At 43.9% G+C, this 25,641-nt stretch overlaps 2 protein-coding genes across 2 annotated transcripts in view; both read right to left on the bottom strand.

Moving 5' to 3' along the window:
* Window positions 1-25,179, bottom strand: part of LOC112643345 (zinc finger protein 671) — a 65,026-nt gene extending 39,847 nt beyond the window's left edge. Inside the window, exons 1-5 of the mRNA XM_049108288.1 lie at window positions 25,027-25,179; window positions 24,007-24,148; window positions 21,041-21,116; window positions 20,643-20,811; window positions 15,047-15,136 (exon numbers count right to left, since the gene is read on the bottom strand). Coding sequence (XP_048964245.1) covers window positions 15,047-15,136; window positions 20,643-20,811; window positions 21,041-21,116; window positions 24,007-24,148; window positions 25,027-25,179 — 630 coding nt within the window. The remainder of the gene's footprint in view (window positions 1-15,046; window positions 15,137-20,642; window positions 20,812-21,040; window positions 21,117-24,006; window positions 24,149-25,026) is intronic.
* On the bottom strand, window positions 10,478-14,856 carry LOC112645635 (zinc finger protein 256-like). The gene is given in 5 exon segments (XM_025425303.3): window positions 10,478-13,604; window positions 13,607-13,946; window positions 13,948-14,004; window positions 14,006-14,272; window positions 14,683-14,856. Coding segments are annotated over 5 exon segments (1,125 nt in total). The 3' UTR covers window positions 10,478-13,317.
* Window positions 25,180-25,641: the final 462 nt, after the last annotated feature.

Raw genomic sequence — 25,641 nt, 5'->3', positions numbered from 1 at the left:
TCCACCATAGCAATTCAGTAGCCACAAATAACCTCAAGAACATAGAAAAAAAAAATATAGTGGAGACTAGAAAGGTAGAAGTTTTTATATATTTTTAAGCAGCTTCATTTCAGTACGACTGAATAAAATAAGCTGGACATATTGCAAACATATATTCTCATGTTTGCTACATGCTTACACCTGAAACAAAAAGTTTCCTATTATGCCACTCTTTTTTCCCGTTATCCTTTTTAACTTTTCTTTTTTTTTTTTTTAAGATTTATTTTATTTATTTATTTATGATAGAGAGAGAGAGAGAGAGAGGCAGAGACACAGGTAGAGGAAGAAGCAGGCTCCACGCCGGGAGCCTGACGTGGGACTCTATCCCGGGACTCCAGGATCACACCCTGGGCCAAAGGCAGGTGCTAAACCGCTGAGCCACCCAGGGATCCCCTTTAACTTCTTTTCAACATATAAAATTACTGATACAATAACATATCTTTTGTTATGGCTATTTTTCAGTCTATAGACAAATGGAAAAGACTTTGTCATGAAGCCAGATGTACCCTTCTCCAATCTTCCACCATTACTTATCACTTCATGGCCACTCTTCTTTTACCTATACACATGTAGACTAGTGAGTATACTTTTTATTTTTGCTAAGTTAAGCTTTACGCCCTTTGTGGGCTTGAACTCATGACCTCAAGGTTATTAGTTGCATGCTCTACCAACTGAGCCAGCCAGGTGCCCCTAGTGGGTGTACTTTTTTTTTTTTTAATATTTTATTTATTTATTCATGAGAGACACAGAGAGAGAGGCAGAGACACAGGTAGAGGGAGAAGCAGGCTCCCTGCTGGGAGCCCAATGTGGGGCTCAATCCCAGGATCCCAGGATCATGACCTAAGCTAAAGGTAGAGGCTCAACCACTGAGCCACACAGGTGCCCCTACTTTTACATTTTTAATCTCAGACATACCATTTAATTCAGTCTCTTCAGGCTGGATATTTATTTATTTATTTATTTATTTTTAAGATTTATTCATTTATGGTAGACATGGAGAGAGAGAGAGAGAGAGAGAGAGAAAGGCAGAGACACAGAAGGAGAGAGAAGCAGGCTCCATACCGGGAGCCCGACGTGGGACTTGATCCCGGGACTCCAGGATCGCGCCCTGGGCCAAAGGCAGGCGCCAAACCACTGAGCCACCCTGGGATCCCCAGGCTGGATTTTTAAAATTTGAGGGCCTCTTCATAACCCAAGTAACTATCATACAAAATAAAAACACCTTAAAGTATGGCAAATACATTATCAAAGCTCAGTATTTTCAAAATGTGCCCTCAGCAAGTACAACTTTCATCTATCCATCCAGTCCTCATGCCAGGCCAGTCCCAATGACAGCCCCCCCAGGACTAATGGTTCTCACAGATGACCACATTTGCTCCTCATCACATACCAGGCTGAATGAAAACACCCCAGGCTCCACCAGAGTCAAAACAAACTCTTTGGCCCAGGGCATGATCCTGGAGTCCCGGGATCGAGTCCTGGGTCAGGCTCCCAGCATGGAGCCTGCTTCTTCCTCTGCCTGTGTCTCTGCCTCTCTCTCTATGTCTATCATAAATAAAATGAAATGAAATGAAATAAAATAAAATAAAAAATAACTCTTGGTGAATCCATAAGGATGGTAAATAAGAACCTGTTCCAGTCTGAGTATAATTTTTTTTAGATTTATTTATTTATTTATTCATGACAGACAGAGAGAGGCAAAGGCAGGCACTAAACCGCTGAGCCACCCAGGGATACCCAGTCTGAGTATAATTTGCCTCAATTACTGTTTGCCTCTGGATCCATCTCTTGTCCACTTTTCCCTTGGAAGCTTTGACCATCTGTCAGACTATCTTGTCTGATACACTCTACCTTCCTGGTCACTTATCTCCCCTCCCCTGTAGATATGAAACCCGACACCATCACCCTGGTATGCAAGCAAAAGACCCAGTTCTTGGACCTCTAGTCTCCCCTGCCTTGCCACCATAACCTGAATTTTGCCTCTTTTATTTATTTATTTTTTTAATTTGCCTCTTTTATTTATTTATTTTTTTTTTGTTTTTTGAATTTTTTATTTATTTATGATAGACACACAGAGAGAGAGAGGCAGAGACATAGGCAGAGGGAGAAGAAGGCTCCATGCACCGGGAGCCTGATGTGGGATTCGATCCCGGGTCTCCAGGATCACGCCCTGGGCCAAAGGCAGGCGCCAAACCGCTGCGCCACCCAGGGATCCCCAATTTGCCTCTTTTAAATGTGACCAGAGCTTACTCAACTTGTTCTTCACAATATCTACTACATTTTAAATATATCCAATCTGAATTCCTTCCCAGATTTCTCAACTGTGTGTCCAGGTGCCCATTTTAGGGCTCCATTTCCTGGTCTCTGAGATACCTTAGACTCTTAACATGGTCAAAACAAAGCTACCAAGTATCTCATCTCAAATGATGCAACTTTCATCCCTATAGTTGCTAAAATCAAACACCCTAAGGTCATCACTTATTAGTTTAATTCACTCATCCTCCACATTACAAAATTGACTTACCCTTTACAACAGGCATCCAGATTCCAACCACAACTTCTAAGTTACAAGTCTGTCCATTAATTCTCACCTGGGCTATCATTAGTAGCCTTCATTCTGATCTTCCTTCTACTCTCTCAAGTCCAGACTGTTCACTCTGCATCCAAATGAAGTCTGTTAAGATCTCAATATCACTTACTCATTCTGATCACTTTTACCTCTAAGCATATGCACATCCTGGTAGTGGCTCCTAGGTTAACTTTCCACATCTGTTCACATCATTCCCAGTAATGGGAATACCCCTATATACACCCTGCAGTGGACTTAGGAGTCTGGGCCTACGGCTTCTCTAGTGTCCCAGACACAAGGTCTGGAGAAATAGCACTGAGAGTCCAACAACATCACAATCCAGACAACATGGGAATAGGGGGCTAGGACCCTCAAGGTCCTGGGACGCCGTCCACTGATCTGTGCGGGTTCCAAAAGAGTTTCTGTAGTCATGGGAACCTGTGCGAAGAGGCAGGTCTCTGAGAAATGGGTCCATGCCTCTGTGTTCCCTTTCCTAGACCCGAAGCCAGGTGACCTAAGGCTAGCTGTCTCACTTCTAGGCCTCTTACCAGCAGTGACCTCAGTGAACTCATCACCCTCCCAATCTGCTTTCGTTGAATTCCTGGGGGAGTTTTGAAACCCTCAGGGAGATCCTGCTCCTTCTTTGGCCAAAACTCCCCCTGGCATTTACTAGTCTTCACCTGAAGTTATCGCACCGTGGGCCACCAGTCCGACGCGACCCCGCCTCACGTTAGAGGTTCCCCAACGTCAAAGTCGTCCCGCCTCAGGAACCCCCGCAGCCTTGCCCCAGCCCGCCCCTCCCCTGCAACCCGCTCCCGCAAGCCAGCGCGCTGGCGCCTCCCCGTCCCGGACACCGGGCCGGGGCCGCAGGGACACGAGCAGACGCCCCGCGCTCGGGCCTTGAGGGTTTGGGTGGGGGAAGGGCGGGGAGGGCCCGGGGGACGAGTGTTTACCTGCGTCGGGGCCCTGGGCGCCGCCGCCGCCATGGGACTCTGTGGACAGAGCGGACACCCGGACCCAGGTGTGTGCGGCGTGGACAGCGCGTCCCCTCGCGTCTTCTCGGTTAGTCACCTCAGTGCCCAGCCCGCGCTCTGTAGGGCCTCACTATGAACGCCCACTCCCAGAGCAGTCAAAACGACTCCCAAGTGGAGAACACAGGAAGTTCCGCCCCTACGAGCTGTGCCTCCCACGGAACCACTTATTTTCTAAGACTGTATTGGTCACCCGCACTTGCCGCTTCACGCTGAGCATTCTGGGTAATCTAGTTGCCGGGATCCATGGGCCCTGGAGTGAGTCGTTTCTTAACTGAATTCTGATCCAGGGGAGGAAGTTATCAGGAGTTTGGAGAGGCTGACTACTGGTCCAATAGCAGAGGAGTGGCTTCGTACCTTACTAAAGGGGCTCTATCATATTTCTAGGGAGTACTGTCTACAACTAACCAACCAAGTGTTTGGAGACATGAGTTTTTTGTTTTTTTGTTTTTTTTTTTTAAGATTTTATTTATTCGTAAGAGAAAAAGAGAAAGAGGCAGAGACAAAGGCAGAGGGAGAAGCCGACTCCAAGCAGGGAGCCGGATGTGGGACCTGATCCCGGGTCTCCAGGATCACGCCCTGGGCTGAAGGAGGCGCTAAACCGCTGAGCCACCCTGGCTGCTCGGAGACATGATTTCTGATTCCCAGAAGCTCAGCAAGTTCGTAATGGCTAAAATATTTCTAGATGCTCTAAAAGGTCACAAATCCAAATGCATATATTATTCCATAGCGTCATTCAGAAACAAAATGTGTTCACTGGAAACTGAATCTAATGTTATAATAATCTAACTGCAGCAAAGCGATGTCACTTATGCAAAGCCCCATGTCTGCAAACCAAAATATAACTAAGTTTGTTTAACTTTCCAGACAGGGAAGGCTTAGGTCAACTGATTAGCACTTGACTGTCCTGCACAAGTTACTTGGCCCCGCACCAAGGCTTTTCTTTGCTCCATTTAAGGAATGTAACCTTGCCTTATCAGTGCAGAGATGTTGGGATGCACAGCTATTGGTCAAGAAAGAATTCTTGAACATCTTCAGTGCAAAAAAGTGGTTTTATTAAAGTACAGGGACAGGACCCAAGGGCAGAAGGAGCTGAACTAGGGTTATGAGGGGTAGCCGATTATATACTTTCAGGTTGGGAGGGTGTTATGGATAGCACAAACCTCCAAGATATCTTGGAAACAAAGTTTCTAGGACCCTGAGGGGCTGGCTATTGGTAGGAAAGGTCATTTATTATTGTTTGGTAAAAACAAATCATGAGACCCTTCAGATGTATGTCACTGGGCCATATGTTTGGAGTATGGCTGCTAACATACAATCTTGGAGGGTAAGGAAAAAGGAAGTTTCCAAAGGAATTTCTATATTTTTAAAGTAGACTCTCAGGATCCTAGAGAGTCAGGTTAAGATTGCCTTCTGCTCTTAGCAAAGAGTCATTATCAAGGCAGCTGAACTCCCCAAAGAAGGTCATCTGCCTGTTTCAAGGAACTTGTTCCTGGGCTGTATGTGGTGAGTAAATCTAATTTTTCTTCTGCCATTGTTTCCTATATCAATCACCAAATGCCTGGTATGATCTGTCTGTTCCTGTTCCCTTTTGCGTATACAAATTGTTAATTTTTTACAGCTCTCAGAGCTCTTTACTATCTGCTAGATTGGTTGTTGCCCAACTCATGAATTGCCAAGTAAAGGCAATAATTTACTAGTATCGGGACAAGGATAGAGGAGGGATGCTGGGCCACCCGGAAGCAGAAGTACAAAACTGGACTTCTGGGATGCCTGTGTGGCTCAGCAGTTGAGCCTCTGCCTTTGGCTCAGAGCGTGATCCCGGGGCCTGGAATAAAGTCCCGCATTGGGCTCCTTGCAAGGAGCCTGCTTCTCCCTCTCTCTACCTATGCCCCTCTCTCTGTGTGTCTCTCATGAATAAATAAATCTTTTTAAAAAAAACTGGATTTCTGCAGTTCCCACAGGAAACATCTCTCCTGCCTTTAGAGTTAATCACATATGATTCACTTGTGAATCAATACATATGAGCAACACTTGTATATGTTGAATATCTCACTTTATCTTATTATCATTATTAAATAAATTCTACTTCCCCAATACAAGACTCAAACACATGACCTCAAGATAAAGACTCACAGACTCTACTGACTAAACCAGCCAGGCACCCCATCTCACTTTATATTCTGATATGTGTTTAATTCCTTTAGGAATCTGGTATGTGTCAAAAATGCCATGCTGTTTGGTACAGAGCAATGGCTGCAGTTTTCAAAAATGGAAGACATATGTAAAGGTTGCTCCAAACACTGAGATATTGGGAATATCTTAAATCCATGATTTCATTTCTTTGCTAGGAAATTATTATCATTTCTCTTGTGACTGCAGTGACTGATATCCATGGGAATTGATATTAACTCAGAAAAAAGTCATAAAATGCAAATTACAAAGACCTAATATATCTATGGATGATTCAAAAGTAGTGGCAGAAACTGCTTGGATGAAACAACATGGATAGTGATAAAAGGTAAGACCTCAGAGAAGTTCTGGCAAAAATGTCTGAGAACAGACAGAATTAAATGAGCACAGGACTAAAATGGTCATTCTGAAGGTTTCATCTCCAAAATGTCAACTTTTTTCATTCTTTTTTTTTTTTTTTTAACTTTTTTCATTCTTGAGAATGTAATGCAATACCAGCATGTAGGGAAAGCTAAGAAGAACATTTAGAGCAGCCAGACTTACTTAAAAAAATAAACAGAAGCTGAGGTTTGGGTGATAATGATATGTCAATGTCAGTTCATTAATTGTAACAATGTGGAATTCTCGGGGATCCCTGGGTGGCTCAGCGGTTTAGCGCCTGCCTTTGGCCCAGGGCGCGATCCTGGAGTCCCAGGATCGAGTCCCGCATCCGGCTCCCGGCATGGAGCCTGCTTCTCCCTCTTCCTGTGTCTCTGCCTCTCTCTCTCTCTCTCTCTCTCTCTCTCTCTCTATGTCTATCAAAAAATAAATAAATAGATAAATAAACCTTAAAAAAGCAACAATGTGGAATTCTCATGGTGAATATTGACAATGGGGGAGACTTCATGTGTAGATGAAGGGGTATAGGGGAAAATCTCAGCATATTCTGCTCAATTTTGTGTGAATCTAAACTGCAAAAAAAAGTATCTAAAAATGCAGAGGAATTTAAACATATATATATATTTTTATAAACAAAGTAGGAAATAAGTTATTATTATTATTTATTTTTTTAGGAAATAAGTTATTGACATATTTTCGTATAGGGGCAGACACTGATCATGGTGAAGCTACAATTATCTGAATTAATATTGTAATTGCTTTGACATTTCACAAATGTAAACATTTTACCTAATCATAAAACAGTATTTAATTCAAAACATTAAAACAAAAGCAGTATTTTAAAAAAGATTTCCTATGAAAGAGTCAATATTTTTAAAAACATTTCCTATGAAGAGAGATTATATTTAAAAATACAAACTATTGACTCTACATCACTAGTTGATTATAACTTAAAGAAAAAAATACCTGAAAATATTCAAACTGTTTTCCATTATATTTCTAGTAAACTAATGGCATTGTTATTTTCAAATATCAGTGCTATTAAGAACCAAAGTTTTCATCATGTGAAAAAAAAGTGAATATAAGATCAAATCATTAAACCCAAGTAATCCGGGCAGCCCTGGTGGCCTAGCAGTTTAGCGCTGCCTTCTGCCTGGAGCGTGATCCTGGGGGCCGGGGATCTAGTCCCATGTCAGGCTCCCTGCATGGGGCCTGCTTCTCCCACTGCCTGTGTCTCTGCCTCTCTCTCTCTTTCTCTGTGCCTCTCATTAATAAATAAAGTAAAATCTTTAAAACAATAAATAAATAAAACCAGGTAATCCTAAATCCATTTAGAAAAGTCATGATTATGGGGATTCCTGGGTGGCTCAGTGGTTCAGCGCCTGCCTTCCGCCCAGGGCGTGATCCGGAATCCCAGGATCGAGTCCTGCACTGGGCTCCCTGGATGGAGCCTGCTTCCCATCTGCCTCTCTCTCTCTCTCTCTCTCTGCTTATCATCAATAAATAAATAAATATTATTTTTTAAAAGTCATGATTACTATTCATAATGAGATTAATTGAAATGAGAACGCTCTTTGTTTTTTGAAACAGTTCTTGTTTACATTAAATCAATTTTTAAAAAGTAAAACACATTAAATTTGGGGGAAGAAGAATGACTCTTAATTAATCAAAGATTTAACCATGGAAGTGAGAATCAGGTGTATGGAATAACATCCTAATAGCACTGGTCATTTTGCATCACACGATCATAAATCAGATTCATTTAAACAGGGTTTGAAGAGAATGAATTCAGCAGTTAAGATACATAGAAAAAGAGCATAAGGAAATTTCACAGTACATCTGAGACAAAATATTTCTGTAGAAATCTACCAATTAATAAGTGTGTTCTCAGCCTCAATTATACAGCAGGTGAAAGAAAATATGCTGAACAATGTACATGTATGGACTAGTTAAAATAAGGAGAGAGGGGGAGGGAGAGAGAGAAGAAAAGACAGGAGAGAGTAAGTTCGCTAGGATCTCTTATAATGACATTAATCCCATCATGAGGACTTTATACTCTCAACCTCATTTAACTCTATTTCCCAAAGGTTCCATTTTCAAATACCATCACACTGAAGAATAGGGCTTCAACAGATGAATTTGGAGTGGGGAACATAATTCAGTCTATGACAATGATGAATGCAGAAACAAAGCTCAGGTTTTCCCTGCACCCTCCCCCGCCAGCTGGCTGTGTAAAACATCAAGAATAGTCGTTGGACAGAATTATCACTACTGTGGTGGGGTCTCAACTACCTGCTTATGCAGCCCACTTGTGTTCTCCAATTCTGATCCAGCTAAATCTTGGTTATAACCAGGATGTATACAGTATAATGTATCTTATATTATAATTCTATCTTATAATCAAATACAGCAAGGCTGTTCTGGATGTAGGGAAATTTGATGCCTCACATTTAACCATTCTGTTTTTTTTTTTTTTTAAGATTTTATTTATTTATTCATGAGAGACACACAGAGAGAGAGAGAGAGAGAGAGAGAGAGAGAGGCAGAGACACAGGCAGAGGGAGAAGCAGGCTCCATGCAGGGAACCCAACATGGGACTCGATCCCAGGTCTCCAGGATCACGCCCTGGGCTGAAGGCAGCGCTAAACCGCTGAGCCACCCGGGCTGCCCTCGACCATTCTGTTTTTCTGGGCATAGTGACACAACAGGAGTTGTTTCAAATGATGTAGAAATCTGGACTGCAGATGGTATGGGCATCCTCCAGAGAGCCAGGGGCATTCATTGTGATTCTCTGGCTATGGGTTGCTAGGAACCAAACACTGGACATTTTCTCACCAGCACGATCTTCAATTCCAAGGAGTCTGTTCGATCATGTGTCCTGAATGGCAGGACTACTTGCACACAACCGAGGCCATCTGAAGAGTCCTTTCCTACTGTAGGAGGAGAGAACTTCCTACTCTCAGTGCAGGCCATCTTCCAAGCCTCTGGTTATATTAGTTCTATTTCTAATTGAGGAAAAGTTTATCTTAAAGCCAAAGAAGGCTACAAGGCACGGTGCTTCCTTTCCCCCCACCAAAGGGATTCAAGAAACAAAAATGATGAAAATTAAAAGGACTGATTAAACCAATTATTGGTGAGAATCTAGAAACTGAAATTCTCAAGCACCACTGGGACTGTAGGACTGTAAAATTGTTTAGCCACCTTAAAAACACAGTTTGGTAGTTCCTTAACAATAGATACACTCACTGAGTCATTATACTCTCAGGTCTTAAGGAGATGAAACAAATTGCCATAAAAAGACTTAATATAAATGTCTGTGGCAACATTATCAGCCAAAAATACAGAAATAACTACATGTTAATTAACAGATGAATGTAAAAACAGATTGTGTTCTATACATACAATAAAATATCACTCAGGGGGGCAGCCCCGGTGGCCCAGTGGTTTAGGGCCACCTTCAGCCCAAGATGTGATCCTGGAGACCGGGGATCGAGTCCCACATCAGGCTCCCTGCATGGAGCCTGCTTCTCCCTCTGCCTGTGTCTCTGCCTCTTTCTCTCTCTGTCTGTCATGAATAAATAAATAAAATATTTAAAAAAATATATCACTCAGGGGAGGGGAGCCTGGGTAGCTCAGTGGATTGATCCTCTGACTCTTGATTTCCACTCAGGTCATGATCTCAGGGTCATGAGATTGAGCTCTACATTGAGCTCCACACTCAGTAAGGAGTCTGCTTGTCCCTCTCCCTCAGCCCCACTCCCCCACCCCATTTCACCCCTCCAAACCCTCACCTCGTGCATGCTCTGCATGCTCACTCTCTAGATGAAGTCTTTTAAAAAAAAGATCTCTCCCTCTCCCCTATTCCTCCCCTGCCCTGACTTGCACTCTCTCTCTACAAAATAAACAAATAAATAAAATTTAGGAATATTACTTGGTAGAAGAAAAACACATAAAAACAAGCAAAAAAAAAACCTAAACTATTTATACATCATATGCATACAGAATATCTCAAGATAATTATGTGGCAGGAAAGAAACTGCATCACAAAAAATAAAAATTCAACTGTTATAAAATTGTAGAAAAGGCAAACTATACTGAAATAAACAAATGGTTGTCTAGGAAAGGAAAGTCATGCAAGACAGTGAGAGGGATTATCCAGGGGAAGGAGGTTACATTTGGAAGGGTAGATAGGTTCATCATTTGGTTCATGATAATGATTTCACCAGCATTTGTTCTCACTTCCATCAGCATATCATCAAACCTGCAGGGATGATAGGGAAGGTTGTTATCTCCAAGCCACACTGTTTCTGCCTTGTCACGTGCAATCCATGGATGGATACTGTGTGACTATATGACTGTATGTGTATCTCAGATATTAATTTGGGCAAATCTTTATCACATGCTTATCTCACGTTTGTATGTAGTACATGTGTGTTCTTATGGCCATATCTGCTGTAGTGTCAGTACCTCCTTTTTCACCATGGGACCCTGGTGTTTTGCAAATGCAGGTTGTGTCTCATATCTGTCACACTTGTTTTCTGTGGACAGGGTGATATATGTGTAAGTGGATCCAAGCTGTGTTGAGGAGTGTCAGAATGCCATACCTGTCCTCAGACTCTAAGGGACATCCACAGGTTTGTCAGTTCCACATACCTATCACAGAGAAATGCTGGGATGTATGTTTCTCTAGGCTGTGCTACAGTGTAAGCAGCCCACATTTGTCATATACCTGGGGCATATGGTATCTGAAATGTTTGGGTTTCCAGACTGAGATGAGATATTCTAGCAAAAACAGACACTGTGAGTTTCCAGGTGTTTCACCAACATACTTACCTGGGATCACAGGTCTATGATCTATCTCATTAATACCTAGTATACAGAAAATATAGGGGAAGGGTAACTAAATTGCATCAGATATGCAAAAAGAGACAAATCCAGAATGTGAGAAATGCTCATGAACAAATGATTTAGGAACTCCAAGGAATAAATAAGAATAAAAAAGATGAAAGCATTAGCTGTAGGTTGAAAGAGAATTATGAGACAGAACTACTAAAGTAATAAATACACTTTGGAACCTGATGGCAATGAATTTCCCATAAAGAACAAATACATTTTTAGACAAGAGAAAAACTGGGCATTGAGAATGTTTTATTATGGTTCAAATATTTTTGTTTGAGCAAGTTGTTGAGGTTATCAAAGAGCTGTCTGAACTTGAAAATGTGTTCCGCAGATTGTGCAATAAGAGACGAGATGTCAAGATTAGAAGCAACACAACATAGCAATGTGCATAGCAACAGAGGAAATAAGAATGACTATGAAATTGGGCACCTGGGTGGCTCAGTGGTTGAGCATCTGCCTTTGACTCAGGTTGTGATCCCAGGGTCCCAGGATCAAGTCCTGCATCAGGCTCCCCATTAGGAGTCTGCTTCTCCCTCTGCCTATGTCTCTGCCTCTCTGTCTCTCATGAATGAATAAATAAAATCTTTAAAAAAAAGAATGACTATGAAATGGTAAAAGTTTAAGAACAGATTAAGAAGGCCAAGAAGGAAGTTTTATAATGAGTTTAAGAATGTATCAAAGCACAAACATAAACTGAATGCTTTAAATATACATAATTTATGACAAGATACCTATGTAGTCAATGCTCATTTTTCATGGATTTTGTATTTATAAATTTGCCTATCTTCTAAAAATTGAAACCATAAAATCAGCCCACATTTTTGCATTCACTCATAGACACACACAGGGCCACAAAAACTGAGTCACCCAATGTGCATGAGGTCTACAAGGCCACACTCTGCCTTCTCATTTCATACTGAAAACAAGTGTTCTTCTCCTGATCTAATTATTGCCATGCTTGTGGTTTTTGTTCATGATCTTGTGTTGCACATGGCCCCTACGCCTAGTGCTTAAGTCCTGTTTAGTGTTCTTAAGCACAAGGAAAATGCCTGAAAGAAACTACATGTCAGGCTTAAGGATGGGCCAGGCACAAGTTACAGTGCTATTGGCCATGAGTTCAATAATATTCAATCAACAATATACAGCAAGTGAGTTGCGTTTAAACAGAAACACATGTAAAACAATGTTATGTATTTTTTTATTTTTTTTCAATGTTATGTATTGACTGATGAAAGTGTGACTAGAGGCTCTTGGGAACCTAATCCCTGATTTTCCCAGGAACAGTGGTTCTGTATTCACTAATTCAGTGTTCACAGTGACTTTCTAAAACATAACTATCATGAATAACAGGAATTGATTATACTTCAATAAAGCTGTTAAAAAAGCAAAGTAAGGGATCCCTGGGTGGTGCAGTGGTTTAGTGCCTGCCTTTGGCCCAGGGCACGATCCTGGAGACCCGGGATCGAATCCCACGTCGGGCTCCCGGTGCATGGAGCCTGCTTCTCCCTCTGCCTATGTCTCTGCCTCTCTCTCTCTCTCTCTGTGTGACTATCATAAATAAATAAAAATAAAAAAATTTAAAAAAAAGCAAAGTAATTCTAAAATTTGTGACTTCTTAATTATTTTATCTTGTTTTATATGTTCTGGGGGTTATTCATGGTTACCTATCAGTGCAGTGAACACACAATATAATGTGGTACTTTGTATCTTTGTCCCCTCTCAGGCTGCCATAACAAAATACCAGACTACTTGGCTTAAACAACAGAAATTTACTTTCTTACACTTCTAGAGGTTAGAACTCCAAGACCATCAGAATTGGTCTGTAGTGAGGTCACCCTTCCTTGCTTACAGACAACTGTCTTATTAAATAGTCTGTCTTCTGTTCTTGGGGAGACAGACAAAGAGAAAGTGTGCAAGAGTACACCTTCTAATACCTTTTCTTCTTATAAGGACGACAGTCACACTGAATTAGGCCCCCATCTTTATTACCTCTTTTATCTTAGTAAAAGCCACACCTAAAAATATTTACATTGGGGAGTAGGACTTGAACATATGAATTTTGAGGGGGCACAATGCAGTCTTTTACAGACTTAGCTGTATTATGGAAAGGATTTTATTCTTTGTGGACATTTTGATGTTTTAGGAGATTAGAGTTGAAGGTAAATGATTTCCCACATTCACTGCACCCATAAATTCTCTAGTGTGAACTCACTGATGATTAATGAGGTTGGAGCTCTGGCTAAAGGATTTCCCACATTCACGGCATTCATAAGGCCTTTCTCCAGTATGAACTATTCGGTGTTTAATGAGGCTAGAGCTGCTGATAAAGGATTTCTGACACTCACTACATTCATAAGGCCTTTCTACAGTGTGACTTCTCTTGTGTCTGATAAGGCTAGATCTATGGCTAAAGGATTTCCCACATTCACTACACTCATAAGGCCTTTCCCTAGTGTGAACTCTCCGGTGTTGAAGGAGCATGGAGCTATGGTTAATGATTTCCCACATTCTCCACAATCATAAGGCCTTGCTCCAGTGTGAATTCTCCAGTGTGTAATGAGGTAGGATTTGCAGCTAAAAGACTTCCCACATTCATTACACTCAAATGGTCTATCTCCAATGTGAACTCTCTGGTGTTTAATGAGGTTGGACAGGTTGGTAAATAATTTTCCACACTCATCACATTTGTGAGGTCTTACACAAGTGTGAACTCTTTGATGTGGAAAGAAACAGTACCTAGAGATAAAGAATTTTCCACATTCTCTGCACTCATAAGATCTTTCTTCAGCATGAACTCCCCAGTGTTTAATTAGGTGAGAGCTCTGGCTAAAGGATTTTTCCACACTTCTCACACTCATAAGGCCTTTCTCCAGTGTGAATTCTCTGGTGTTTAAATGAGACTAGAGCTGTGGCTAAATGATTTCCCACATTCACTGCACTCATAAGGTCTTATTCCAGTATGAATTCTCTGGTGAGTAATGAGGTAAGATTTGTAGCTATAAAATTTCCCACATTCACTGCAATCATATGGCTTTTCACCAGTGTGAGCTTTCTGATGCATAATGAGGTTGTACTTCTTGCTAAATAATTTTCCACATTTATCACATTCATGAGGACTTAGTCCAGTGTGAACTCTCTGGTGTTGAATGAGGCCAGAATTTGCCTAAAGGATTTCCCACATTCCCCAAACTTATAAGGCTTTTCTCTAGTATGAACTCTCTCTTTTTTTTGTAAAGATTTTATTTATTTATTCATGAGAGACACAGGGAGAGAGGCAGAGACACAGGCAGAGGGAGAAACAGGCTTCCTCCACAGAGCCTGATGTGGGACTCGATCCCAAATCCCAGAATCATGCCCTGGGCCAAAGGCAGACACTCAACTGCTGAGCCACCCAGGCGTCCCTCTAGTATGAACTCTCAAATAGTTATGGAGACTACAGCTTTTGCTAAAGGATTTCCCACACTCACCACACCTGTAACATTTTTCCCTCATGAGGACTTGCTGGTGCTGAATAAAGGTGTTTGGGGGGCTAAAAGTTTTCAGGATGTCTTCCCTGTTATAATGATATTTTACACTGTGGAAGGCCACCACACACTCAGTTCCACTGTTTGACTTCTCTCTAGTGTGAGTGACCTTTTGCTGGAGAAAGCCCAGGCTGACCAGGAAATCCTTCCTAATTTCTTCACAAGTAAAGGGCTTCGCTAACACATGGAATTTGCAGTTCTCCAAAAGCGAGGCTCTACTCATGTTGCTCCTGAACTATTTATCTCTGATCTGCTGCTTATGGTGCTGATGAAGGTTTGTAGTGACAGGAAATCATCCACATGCCCCATGTGCAGTTTCTGCTCCGGATGTGTTTCCTGGTGCTCAACCAAGGGCAAAATGTCTCTCAAGATGGGTCCACATATCTCACAGAGGTACATCTGGGGAGACATACCTGCTTGGGAAGTCCTGCCTGGTGACAATACTCTTGCAGAAATGCACTGCTGAGAAGATGCAGCCTTATCCTCCACTCCACACCAGCAACCTGAAGAAAAGAAACACTAGTGAAGTACACACTGACTGGTGAGAAAGGGAAACCTCTGGAAAATTACCTGACAAACCCAGGAATGAATCAGTGGGATTGTTTTGAGGACCAAAGAGTTGGGTACAGATTGCAGATGGGTTACTTAGCAGAACTGGGCCTCTAAACATCACAGGAGTGGGAGGCCCCACAAGGTAAAAGATACTCCATAGGGTGCAATATAGGAAGAAGAACCATGGCCTCTACTTTTTCCTCTACAAACAACATTCAGTAGATCTTATCTTCTGCTGCCATGGGTGTGTTATGTAGAAGAGTGTGTTCAGGCCCAAGAACACATGACTACAACAGAGCAGCTGGTATTCAATGGTTGCCTCAGAATATGCACATATATCATGACACAGCACGTGGAGGCTGATGTAAGGAGAGCATGAGATGTGGAGTTCACCAACACAGGGAATAACCCCGAGCTGGAAAAGTAGAAGTGACAAGCAGCAGAGATGACAAGTTGTCAGTGTCAAGAATGGGAAAGGCACTAATGAGATTTGGCCACCATTGTCTTTAGCACCACCAATACCAAACAGAATAGGTTTCTGATAGGATTTGAATACAGCTCTGACATTGTGTCTCTCCCAGGGCCAGGTTCCCATTGAGCACATCGTGCTGTGACTGTATTCATGCCATGGACTCAATGTTTGTGTCCCTACAAAATTCTCATGTTGAAATCTTAGCCCTTGATGTGATGGTATTAGGAGCTGGGAGCCCTTAGTGGGTAATTAGATCATGAAAGCGAAGTCATCATGAAAGAGATTAGTGTCTTTGTAGAAGTGACCCCATAGAGCTCTCTCACTGTCTCTGGTTCGGGCAGGTCAGGAGGTCCCTATGGGGTCCTCAGATATGGGGACCCTGCTGAGAGCCACAGTGTGCTCAGCAGAGTGAGAGGGGCAATATTCAGAGCAGTAGGGCCTGGACTCAACACTGGTAGAGTCACTAGCTCATGATTCCAGCTTAGGAAAAGCTGTAGCCATAAGAACCCAATCTAGGACCTCATCAGAGGCAGGACTGCTGCCTAGGAGAGCCTTGGAGGTGGGGCTGCTGCTCGTTGGCCTGGATGGCATACCACTGAACCATAGAGGATTATTCTTGAGGCTTAAGATTTAATGAAATTTGCCTGCATGTTTGGATTTACTTGGTACCTGTCACTCCTTCTTCCCTCCAATTTCTCCTTTTGACATGAAAATGTAGACATTTTCCACCACTGCATTTTAGAAACACGTAACTTATTTGGTTATATGTGTTCACAGCTGGAAAAGAATGTATTGCAGGGTAAATCATACCTCAAGTTTCACCCACATCTGATTTAGATAAGACTTTAGAATTTAGATTTGATGCTAGAACGAATTAAGGTTTGGGGGCTGTTAGAATGGGATGAATGTATTTTGCATGTGAGAAGGATATCAACTTTAGGAGCTAGAGGTGGAAAGTCTGTGCCCCCCGCCCCACAAATTCTTGTTGAATTCTAACCCTCAATGTGATGGCATTAGGTGGTGGGGCCTCTGGGAAGAGATTAGGTCATGATGGTAGAGCCCTCATGAATGAGATTAGTGCCCCTATAAATGAGACCCCAGAGAGCTCCCTAGCCCCTTTCACTACGTAAGGAAACAGAGAGAACATAGCAGCTATGAACCAGAACAGGGCCCTCACCAGAACTACACCATGTTGGTGCCTTGATCTGGACTTCCTAGCCTCCAGAAGTATGAGAAATAAATATATGTTTAACCACCCAACCATGTTGGTTCGTTATAGCAGAATGAACGAAGATAATTCATTTCCACTCTAAAAGCATCAGGGGCTCTCTAACCTACCCCCAACATAAGCAACTGAATGGGATTTGGGTGATACAAGTATTCAGTTAAAGACAAGACAGAAGGGCACACATGACTGTTCCAAAACAACTAAGTATATGATATCCTGCAGGAAAGAAAACTATTACAAAGAGAACTTCAGAGGAGAGTCTTGAAAGCATTCTGATCCATATAAGTAGCGACTATTTCAGTAATGGCAATACCTGGCACAGATAGACATGAATAAATGTCCGCTAGATGAAGGAAGTAGGCCTGTGGCACATAGGGGCCTTGGATCCAGATAAACCTGTCCAATGGGAGGGCAAGCAACGTAGGAGTTATGAGGATGACTGTGAGACTCCTGACCCTGTACCCTTCCCTGAAAATCTGCAGAGAAGCAGGTGCTGGGGCTGCTCAAGAACACGAGGGCAGTGCCCACATCTCTGCTCAACCAGCCACAGCACCTACCCAGGACACTAAAGAAGGAAGCAATGCCCATGGTCCTGACGTAAGAACACAGATGTCCTTCAGGAAAGAGGAAGGGCAAAAAGTATTTCAGGACACAGGGGTAGGTTTGAGGGCCTTACCCAGGAAGGTTATAAGTGCCAAGTTCTCCAGCATCACATTGTGGTGCAAGCATCTCTAAGCCATATCAAGGAGACTCCATTCCTCCCAGGAAAAGTACACAGCCACGTCCTCAAAGTCACAGTCCCCTGTCAGGATGGTGACAGATGAACCACAAACAGTCCACTTCTGAGGAGCCCAATCCCTTCCCCCCACATCTACCCCAAGCCCACCCTCCCTCCAAGCTCCCCAACTCAGAGGAGAAACTATGTCCTGGCACCACCAGTACCATTGTGTCTTCATGGGTTCATTAATCATGGGGTCCAGACAATAGTAACAAGAGGCAGGTGGACAAATATGTATCTAAGCAGTAGGCCTGGCACAGAGGGATCCAGATGCTCATACTACCCTGTTATGGCCAAGGTCTCAATACCAGGTCCTAGAGCCATCAGGTATACTCTCTCTCCAAATACATATCATTCTTTAGAGGGTACATCTCTGGATACCACAGCCACATGTCCATGGCCACCACTACCTCACTCCCCACTCCATGGGACCAGGCCATGTCCCTGGACTCTCCACATATTATTTGTGTTTTATTCAGCATCTCTTCATCCCACTGGTGAGGGTGGAATTTCCATCCTACAGTTATAGAGATGACCAAACATCTGATATCTGACACTGACCAGATGAGATCGATAGCAATTCATTAAGCACACTTATTCACAGCATGGGAGAGGAAGACATGCTATGCTACACACGGCCACATGGAGGTTGTACTCCAGAAAAGAAGCTTTGATGTAAGCTTTGTAGTATCAAGAAATGTTTAACTTGGTTCCTATAGGAAGATATGATTGGCTTGTTACATAATCCACAGATTGGCAGGGAACTGAAACCCTCTACAAAGGGATAAACTGGAACCGCTCTGGTCTCCTTGATAAAAAGGTGGTGTTTGAGAGGGGGAAAAAAAGGTGGTGTTAGGAGAGGTTACCTGCAGGAGCAGAGTGGGGAGGGGAACTTGCACTCATGTCAAAGCAGCCATCCCATTTTCACCACACATTAAGGGCACCCATAATGGGCCTTAGTTTTAGGCCTATGCTAGCTACAACTTGGTAGATGGCATCCATATTATGTTTGACATATTCAAAAAGATCCAGTATTATCTCTGACACCCCATGGCTTCCACTAGTGGTCACAGCACCAAAACCTATGAAGATCTCTCTGCCTGGTTCCATTCCTTGGCTCAGACTCATGCCACACAGAACCACATGCGGCTCTCACAAACCATGGCCCTCTTCTACTTCTGTGCTCTACTTGCTGTCCCCTCAAAAGTCATAGCCTTTGTCCACCTAACCCTCTTTCAAAGCCTAGCCCACTGGGGGCCCACTCCAGGTCTAGTGACTCTTCCAGATGACCACATGTGCTCCTGACTTAACTGTTCAAGATGAATGGAACACCACAAGTCCCACCAAAGTCCCACCAAAACCCTGGTGTATATATGGAGTGGTGAATAAGCACCTATTCTAACTGGAGATCTTACCTCATTATTCTCTGTCTCTGTATCCAGCTCATGTCTACTCTTCTCCTGGAAGCCTTGGCCCCCTGCCAGACAACACTATCTCTAAGGCCCCTCCACCTCTTTCCCCTCCTTTTACCCCCACTGATAACCACTTGTCTCCTTCACCTGTGTTTTTTTTTTTTCCTTTTTTTTTTTTTTTCACCTGTGTTTGTAAAACTTGATACCATCAGCCAGGTATCCATGCCAGAGACCCAGGCCTTTGCCTTCACCCTCCCCCCTTCATGGCCCCTTAATGTCTTTACCACCATAACGTGAAGATCATCTCTTCTAAATGTGACCCACATTCATTCACTGTGTCCACACAATAGCCACTACATTTTGTGTTCATCCTGAACCACACGCCACATTTCATACCTATGGTTTTAGCTGCAAACTGAAATACGTCCACTTATTGCTATCTAAAATATTTCTGACTCTTAGCAGGGTCAAAACACAGCTCCTGGTGAATACTACTCCTATAGTTCCTCATGGTAGACAATGTTTTCATTCCTACTTCTAAAACCAAAAACTATCTCTGAATCTTGTTTCACACCCTCAGCCTTCACATCAGAAAATCTAGTTGCCCCATTAATAACACAAGTACAGAATCCAACCACATCTAAGCTATGACTCTGGTTTATTAACATTCAGCTGGACTTTGGCAGCAGCCTCCACCCTGATCTTCCTTCTTCCTCCTCAAGCCCAGTTTTTGCCTACTTTGCACCCAGATAGAGCTTGTTACGACCTTGGTAAGATCCCTCCCTCTTCTGATACAAATTTCCCATTACCTCCAGAGTAGACACTCAAATTTTCAGGCAGCCATTGCAGTCCTGACTCCTAACCCCCTACTCCTTGTTACCACCTGAAAGACAGACTTGTAGTTTCCTGAACATTCTGAACATTACATTATTACCTCAAAGAATTTCCACATCCTGGTATCAATTCTAGGGATAACCTTCCACCCCTGTTTACAGTGACTGCCAGAAACCCCTGGCATAGACTTAGAACCCTACGTTTGGGATCCCTAGACCCAAGGATTGAATGAATAGCACTAAGCCCCACCGCACCACAATCCATATAACTTGTGGTTCGAGGTGAGGGACTGAGAAACCCTCCACTTCCCTGTGGGCGTACAGCTGCTTTTGCAGGTAGGAGATGTGGAAAGAGGACAGCCTTAGAGGAATTAGTCCGTGGCAGGGCTTGACGGACTCCGGTCTCCCTATACCCCTGCCTGGCCCTGATATGGAGACAGGTGACTTCAGGCTAGCTGCTCAACCTCAGGGGACAGAACCGCCCCTAACCAAGCTCCCCTCCCCTGCAGCCCGCTCCCGCCCACCAGCGCCTCCCTCTCCGGGGCACCCGGGCAAGAGCCGCAGGGGCTGCAGAGACGCCCCGCGCTTGGGCCTTGAGGGTCTGGGAGGGGGACGGCGGGGAGGGGAGGGGGGACGGCGAGGAGGGGAGGGCGGACGGCGGGGAGGGGAGGGCGGACGGCGGGGAGGGGAAGGTGGACGGCGGCGCGGGGAGGGCCCGGGGGACCAGCGTTTACCTGCGCGGGGGTCCTGGGAGCGGCCACCGCTATCGGACTTGTTGGGCAGAGCGGACACCCGGGCTGGGGGGTCCCTGTCCCGGCCCCCGTGAGGCGCAGCCCGGGCGGCGTCGCCAAGCCGTGGACCCCTGTCTGTGCGACGGGGACAGCGCCTCCCCTCGCACCTTCTCAGTGTCGTCACCTTGGTCCCCACCCAGCGTTCCGGATCCCCGACTAGGCTGACAGCACTTCAGTGAAGCCAAAATGATTGACTACTAGAAACACACCGGAAGTCCAGCGCTGGCGTTTTACCTCTAACAGAAAAGCCGATTTGGGGAGAGTCCCGCCCCTCGTCGCAGAGCTTTCTGGACAATGTAGTTCTGACAGAGCCACAGAGCTATACGTCAGGGCGCTCGTACCTCACTTCCAATCCAAAAGCCCCAGCTCCGCCGCGAGGGCTCTGGGGCTCAGAACTGAGGATGGACTCAGCTCCTTCTTAAAGGGGACGCATACTCAGATTTCTGGGGTGTCTGGTTGCAACCGAGCACCTGTTTGGAGACTTGTTAAAGTCCATGAAGCACAGCATGCTCTAGGAAGCTAAACATTCTCTCAGATGCTCCCAAAGGATACAGATTCAAATGCACAAAATTTTCCAGTTAGTCACAAAATGTGTCCACTGGTAGAGGAAACGAATAAAAATTACCGTACTATAATTCATATTGCATGTGCTCTGAAGAATTAGAGCCAATTTTAGGAAATGAACTGTTCAGAGACAAGAGAAAAAATACCCCAGATAGGGCATGACAGGGAAGATGGAGGAGGATGCACCACCCTGAAGCAAGAGTACAAATATGGATCTGTAAAATCTATGGTGTCCGATTTGGTGAACCTTTGTGCACTTTTATGCACATCTCTTACTCGATGTCTTCGCATTCACTTCCCATAAGATCTGACATCGATCTCAAAAAAAGAACAATGAAAAAAAATGCTATTTTGATACAGGACAATGTCTGCAGTGTTCACAAGTGGACCATGCATGCAAAGGGTACTCTGAAACCCAAAATGTAGGAGTATCTTAAATCCATGATCTCATCTCATTATTGGAAAGCGGTTATCATTTCCCCTGTGATTACGGGGAGTATTCTGCATGAGGAATTGATATTATCTCAGAAAAACAGTTGTAGGGGATCCCTGGGTGGCTCAGCGGTTTAGCGCCTGCCTTCGGCCCAGGTCGTAATCCTGGAGTTCAGAGATGGAGTCCCGGGATCCAGCCCTAGGATCGAGTCCCACATCAGGCTCCCTGCATGGAGCCTGCTTCTCCCTCTCTGTGTCTCTGCCTCTCTCTGTGTGTCTCTCATGAATAAATAAATAAAATCGTAAAAAAATAAAAACAGTTGTAAAATGGAAATTATAGAAAGCTAATAATTTTTGTGACTCTGTAGGGTGATGGATAGTAGAGTTATTGTAGTCATTCACAATATATACAAATATGGGATCATTATGCTGTACACCTGAAACTAATATAATCTTATATGTCAATTATAACTCAATTGTAAAAAATTAAAGACAATTATTAATTATGACTATGTAGTGATGCAAAGATGGTGGCAGAAGTGTCTCTAGATATTTGGATGGTGAAAAAAGCGAAGATCTTGGAGAAATTTCAATAGTGATATCGATGTGCACCATGGATAATTTGGGGATTCATGAATTAGAAAGTTTTTAGACCTGATCATTTTGTTTTGCCATTAAAAGATTCCACATTCCCAAGCAATAGAGTACTATTCAATGGAGACAATTTCATTATTAAAACTTTGAGCCGCTGAAGAATATTAACATGTCTAATTAAAAGACTTTAAAAAGACCAGCAAAAAAAAAAAAAAAAAAAAGACCAGCAAATCCTAGTTAAGTTGGGCGTAAGACTCTCCCTGAAAAGAAATAGCTTTTTCGTGTAGAAATAGCATTGTCACTGACTTTATTAAAGGTAAGAATTTTTTTTTAGAAATGATTGTTATTCATAGCATCCACATCACCTAGACATATTGTTTTAAAATGCAAGTCAGGGGCACCTGGGTGCTTCAGTCAGTTAAGCATCTAACTTGATTTTGGCTCAGATCATGATCTCAGGACCCTGGGATAGAGCCCTGCCTGGGGCTCATTGCTCAGCACAAAGTCAGCTAGTCCCTCTCCTTCTGCTCCTCCCCGCCCTTTCTCAAATAAATACATAAATAAATAAAATGCTATTTAGATAATTCCATTACATGTTTTATGTTTAAATATATTTGACTATTTTTACACTGCTAATTTTCACTTAAAAAATCAAAAAGTAACTTCCAACTGTAAATCTTAAAAGTAACAACTACCAGTTATTTTTCCTGCAAAAGATGGTTAGTTTGGGACTAAAAGAGAATTGCCATTTAGGACAAACTTCAACAAAGAAGTAAACTGGAAGCTCTAAGTAGAATGGCTTCTCATTGGCTGAGCTGTTGGGGAATGAGGAAACTTAACTTTTTTTTTTTTTTTTTTTTTTTGAGGAAACTTTTCTTTCTCAGGCTTGGAGAGTAAAATAGTATCCCCTGCAAGGTCAAGTCAGGGTAGAGTCAAATCTGTCTCTTCCTGTTGGATCTGCAACTGACTACAAGTGTTAGGTTTTTCCCAAATGAATGGCGGAGAAATTTTTAAAAAACGGCAGAACCAGGCAGTAGGTTCGAGAGTGCTTTAATGGGGAGTGCTCCCGGGCGAGGTTCCATGACGACTTGGGAGAGGCTTGAGTCAGGGAAGTCTCGCCCAGGCAAACCGCAGGGGGATCTATAAAGAGTTTTCAGTGCGAAGTTGGGGGCAGGGTGGCATTCCAATTAGGGCAAGGGTTACAGGTCTTTGTAAGCTAAGTTAGGGTAGGGAGGTAAGGTGGTGTTGGCAGGAAGATGGGGGTAGGGCTGCATTCCAGTTAGGGCAAGAGTTACAGGTCTTTGTGTGCTAAGTTAGGGTAGGGCGGCAATAAGGCGGCCTTATTGGGAGGCTGCTGGCGTGGGGTCGCTGTTTTGAGGTCCCCAGTCTCGCCAGCCCAACATTCTGATCCTTTTGTTATGTTATAACGGGGCGACGATTCAGATCTGGCTGCTTCCTGCTGATATAGGGGCATCGTGGGGCATGTCGGAGGTGGGCAGGCAAGCATAGGGGTGTAAAATAAGTTGACTGACTGATACCTGAGATATTTCGCGGATTCGTTCCTTGATGAATCAGAGAAGGCAAGGGGCCACCATTAATAGTATGCCAATGATTAGGAGCGGGCTTAGGAGGTGGAGGAGCCATGTGGTTAGTGTGGTCTGCCACCATTGGGTTGTATTTGGGTCGACAGGGTGATACTGTTTTTGGAGAGACTCACGAACTTTGGCGAGGGTGTGGAGATTGGTTTCAACTACACCTGTTTCGTTGATGTAGTAGCAGCAATCTTCATTGAGAAACATACAAGTTCCTCCTTTCTCGGCTGTGAGGTGGTCCAAGGCACGTTGGTTCTGAAGAGCTACCTGGGCCACCGAGGTTATTTGGCGTTGTAGGGAAACCAAAGACTCTGCTGAAGCCTTGATAGCCATTTGAAGCTTCTCAGATAGGTCCCTGGAGGAATCTATAAAATGGATCAAGGCCCCCGTACCCAACCCTGTGGCCACCAGGGTTGAGGCCAGGGAGACCCTGACAACCAGTGGGAGAAAGATCACTTGTTTCTGCTTTTCCAGGGGGCTGGTGAGGAGAGCTACTTCTGCCTGACTATAGATAGTTCATCACGGAACCAGGGAGACAGGCAGACAGAGGAGGGAGGCAGAGGTATTGAGAGATTTAGATAGGGTGCCATTGCACCAAAAGAAACCACCGATAGGAGCATAATGAGAGGTGGCGTTTGACTGGGTGACGTTGCAAAGGGATAGGTTAGGGGTGGAATAACAGAAAGGGAATTGGTGGTTGAGAGGGTCAGTAAATAGGGGAACATCAGGGAAGAAAGATGAGGCGCTGGGGACGTGGGTGCGGGGCTAGTGAGGCTGAATGCATTAGGGAAGGGAATGGCCACAAAGGGAGTTTGGGGGGACACAAATGAAACAATGGGACAGATTGCCCATGCCAGAAAGGTTGGCAAGAGAAGTGCCTTGTTGGATAAGCTTTACCCAGGAGAAGGGATCCTGGTCCTGAGTTGGGTTAGTCTGTAAATGGGTTTGGAGAAGTTGTTCCTGTGTGCATATGGTGTCAGCTTGATCTTTTAGGGTGGATTGGTTCTGTAAGACTCTTATGTATGATCTATAGATTTGGAGGGAGGCAGTAGGATAGGAGGAATAACCCCATTGGTAAAGTTTTGCTGTTACCCCCATTGCCCAGCGGGGGTCCCAGGGGTCTGAGACAGTTAGGCCATATTTACCGGACTGTTGGTAGAAATGACAAGGTTGACGATGGGCCGTAGAAGGACTGGTGAAAGGGCCTTGGCAAAGGTGATGGATATTGCAGTAAGAATAAGGACAGCCTCCATTAGTTTGGACCCAATAATTTTGACAGTTAGGATGAGTCTGATCATAGGTGAAACAGATTATGGGATCAGAGCTAGGATTAGGGCCAGGTGGAGGGAGAGAGTAAAATCTATCAAAGGTAAAGTTGATGCTAGTTTGGCAACCTAAAGGTTGACAATCAGTGGTAGAAATGAGGCTGGACCAGTTTCGGTTTCCCTGGCTCCAGGATTCTGTGATATAAAACCTCCATCTAAACCCAGATTCAGGGATCCCTGGGTGGCGCAGCGGTTTGGCGCCTGCCTTTGGCCCAGGGCACCTGGGATCGAATCCCACGTCGGGCTCCCGGTGCATGGAGCCTGCTTCTCCCTCTGCCTGTGTCTCTGCCTCTCTCTCTCTCTCTCTCTCTGTGTGACTATCATAAATAAATAAAAATTAAAAAAATTAAAAAAAAATAAACCCAGGGGCAGCCCTGGTGGCGCAGCGGTTTAGCGCCGCCTGCAGCCTCGGGTGTGATCCTGGAGACCCAGGAT

This window comes from Canis lupus, chromosome 1 (assembly GCF_003254725.2).
Source record: "Canis lupus dingo isolate Sandy chromosome 1, ASM325472v2, whole genome shotgun sequence".
NCBI lineage: Eukaryota > Metazoa > Chordata > Mammalia > Carnivora > Canidae > Canis > Canis lupus.
This window is presented reverse-complemented; position numbering and strand designations above follow the sequence as displayed.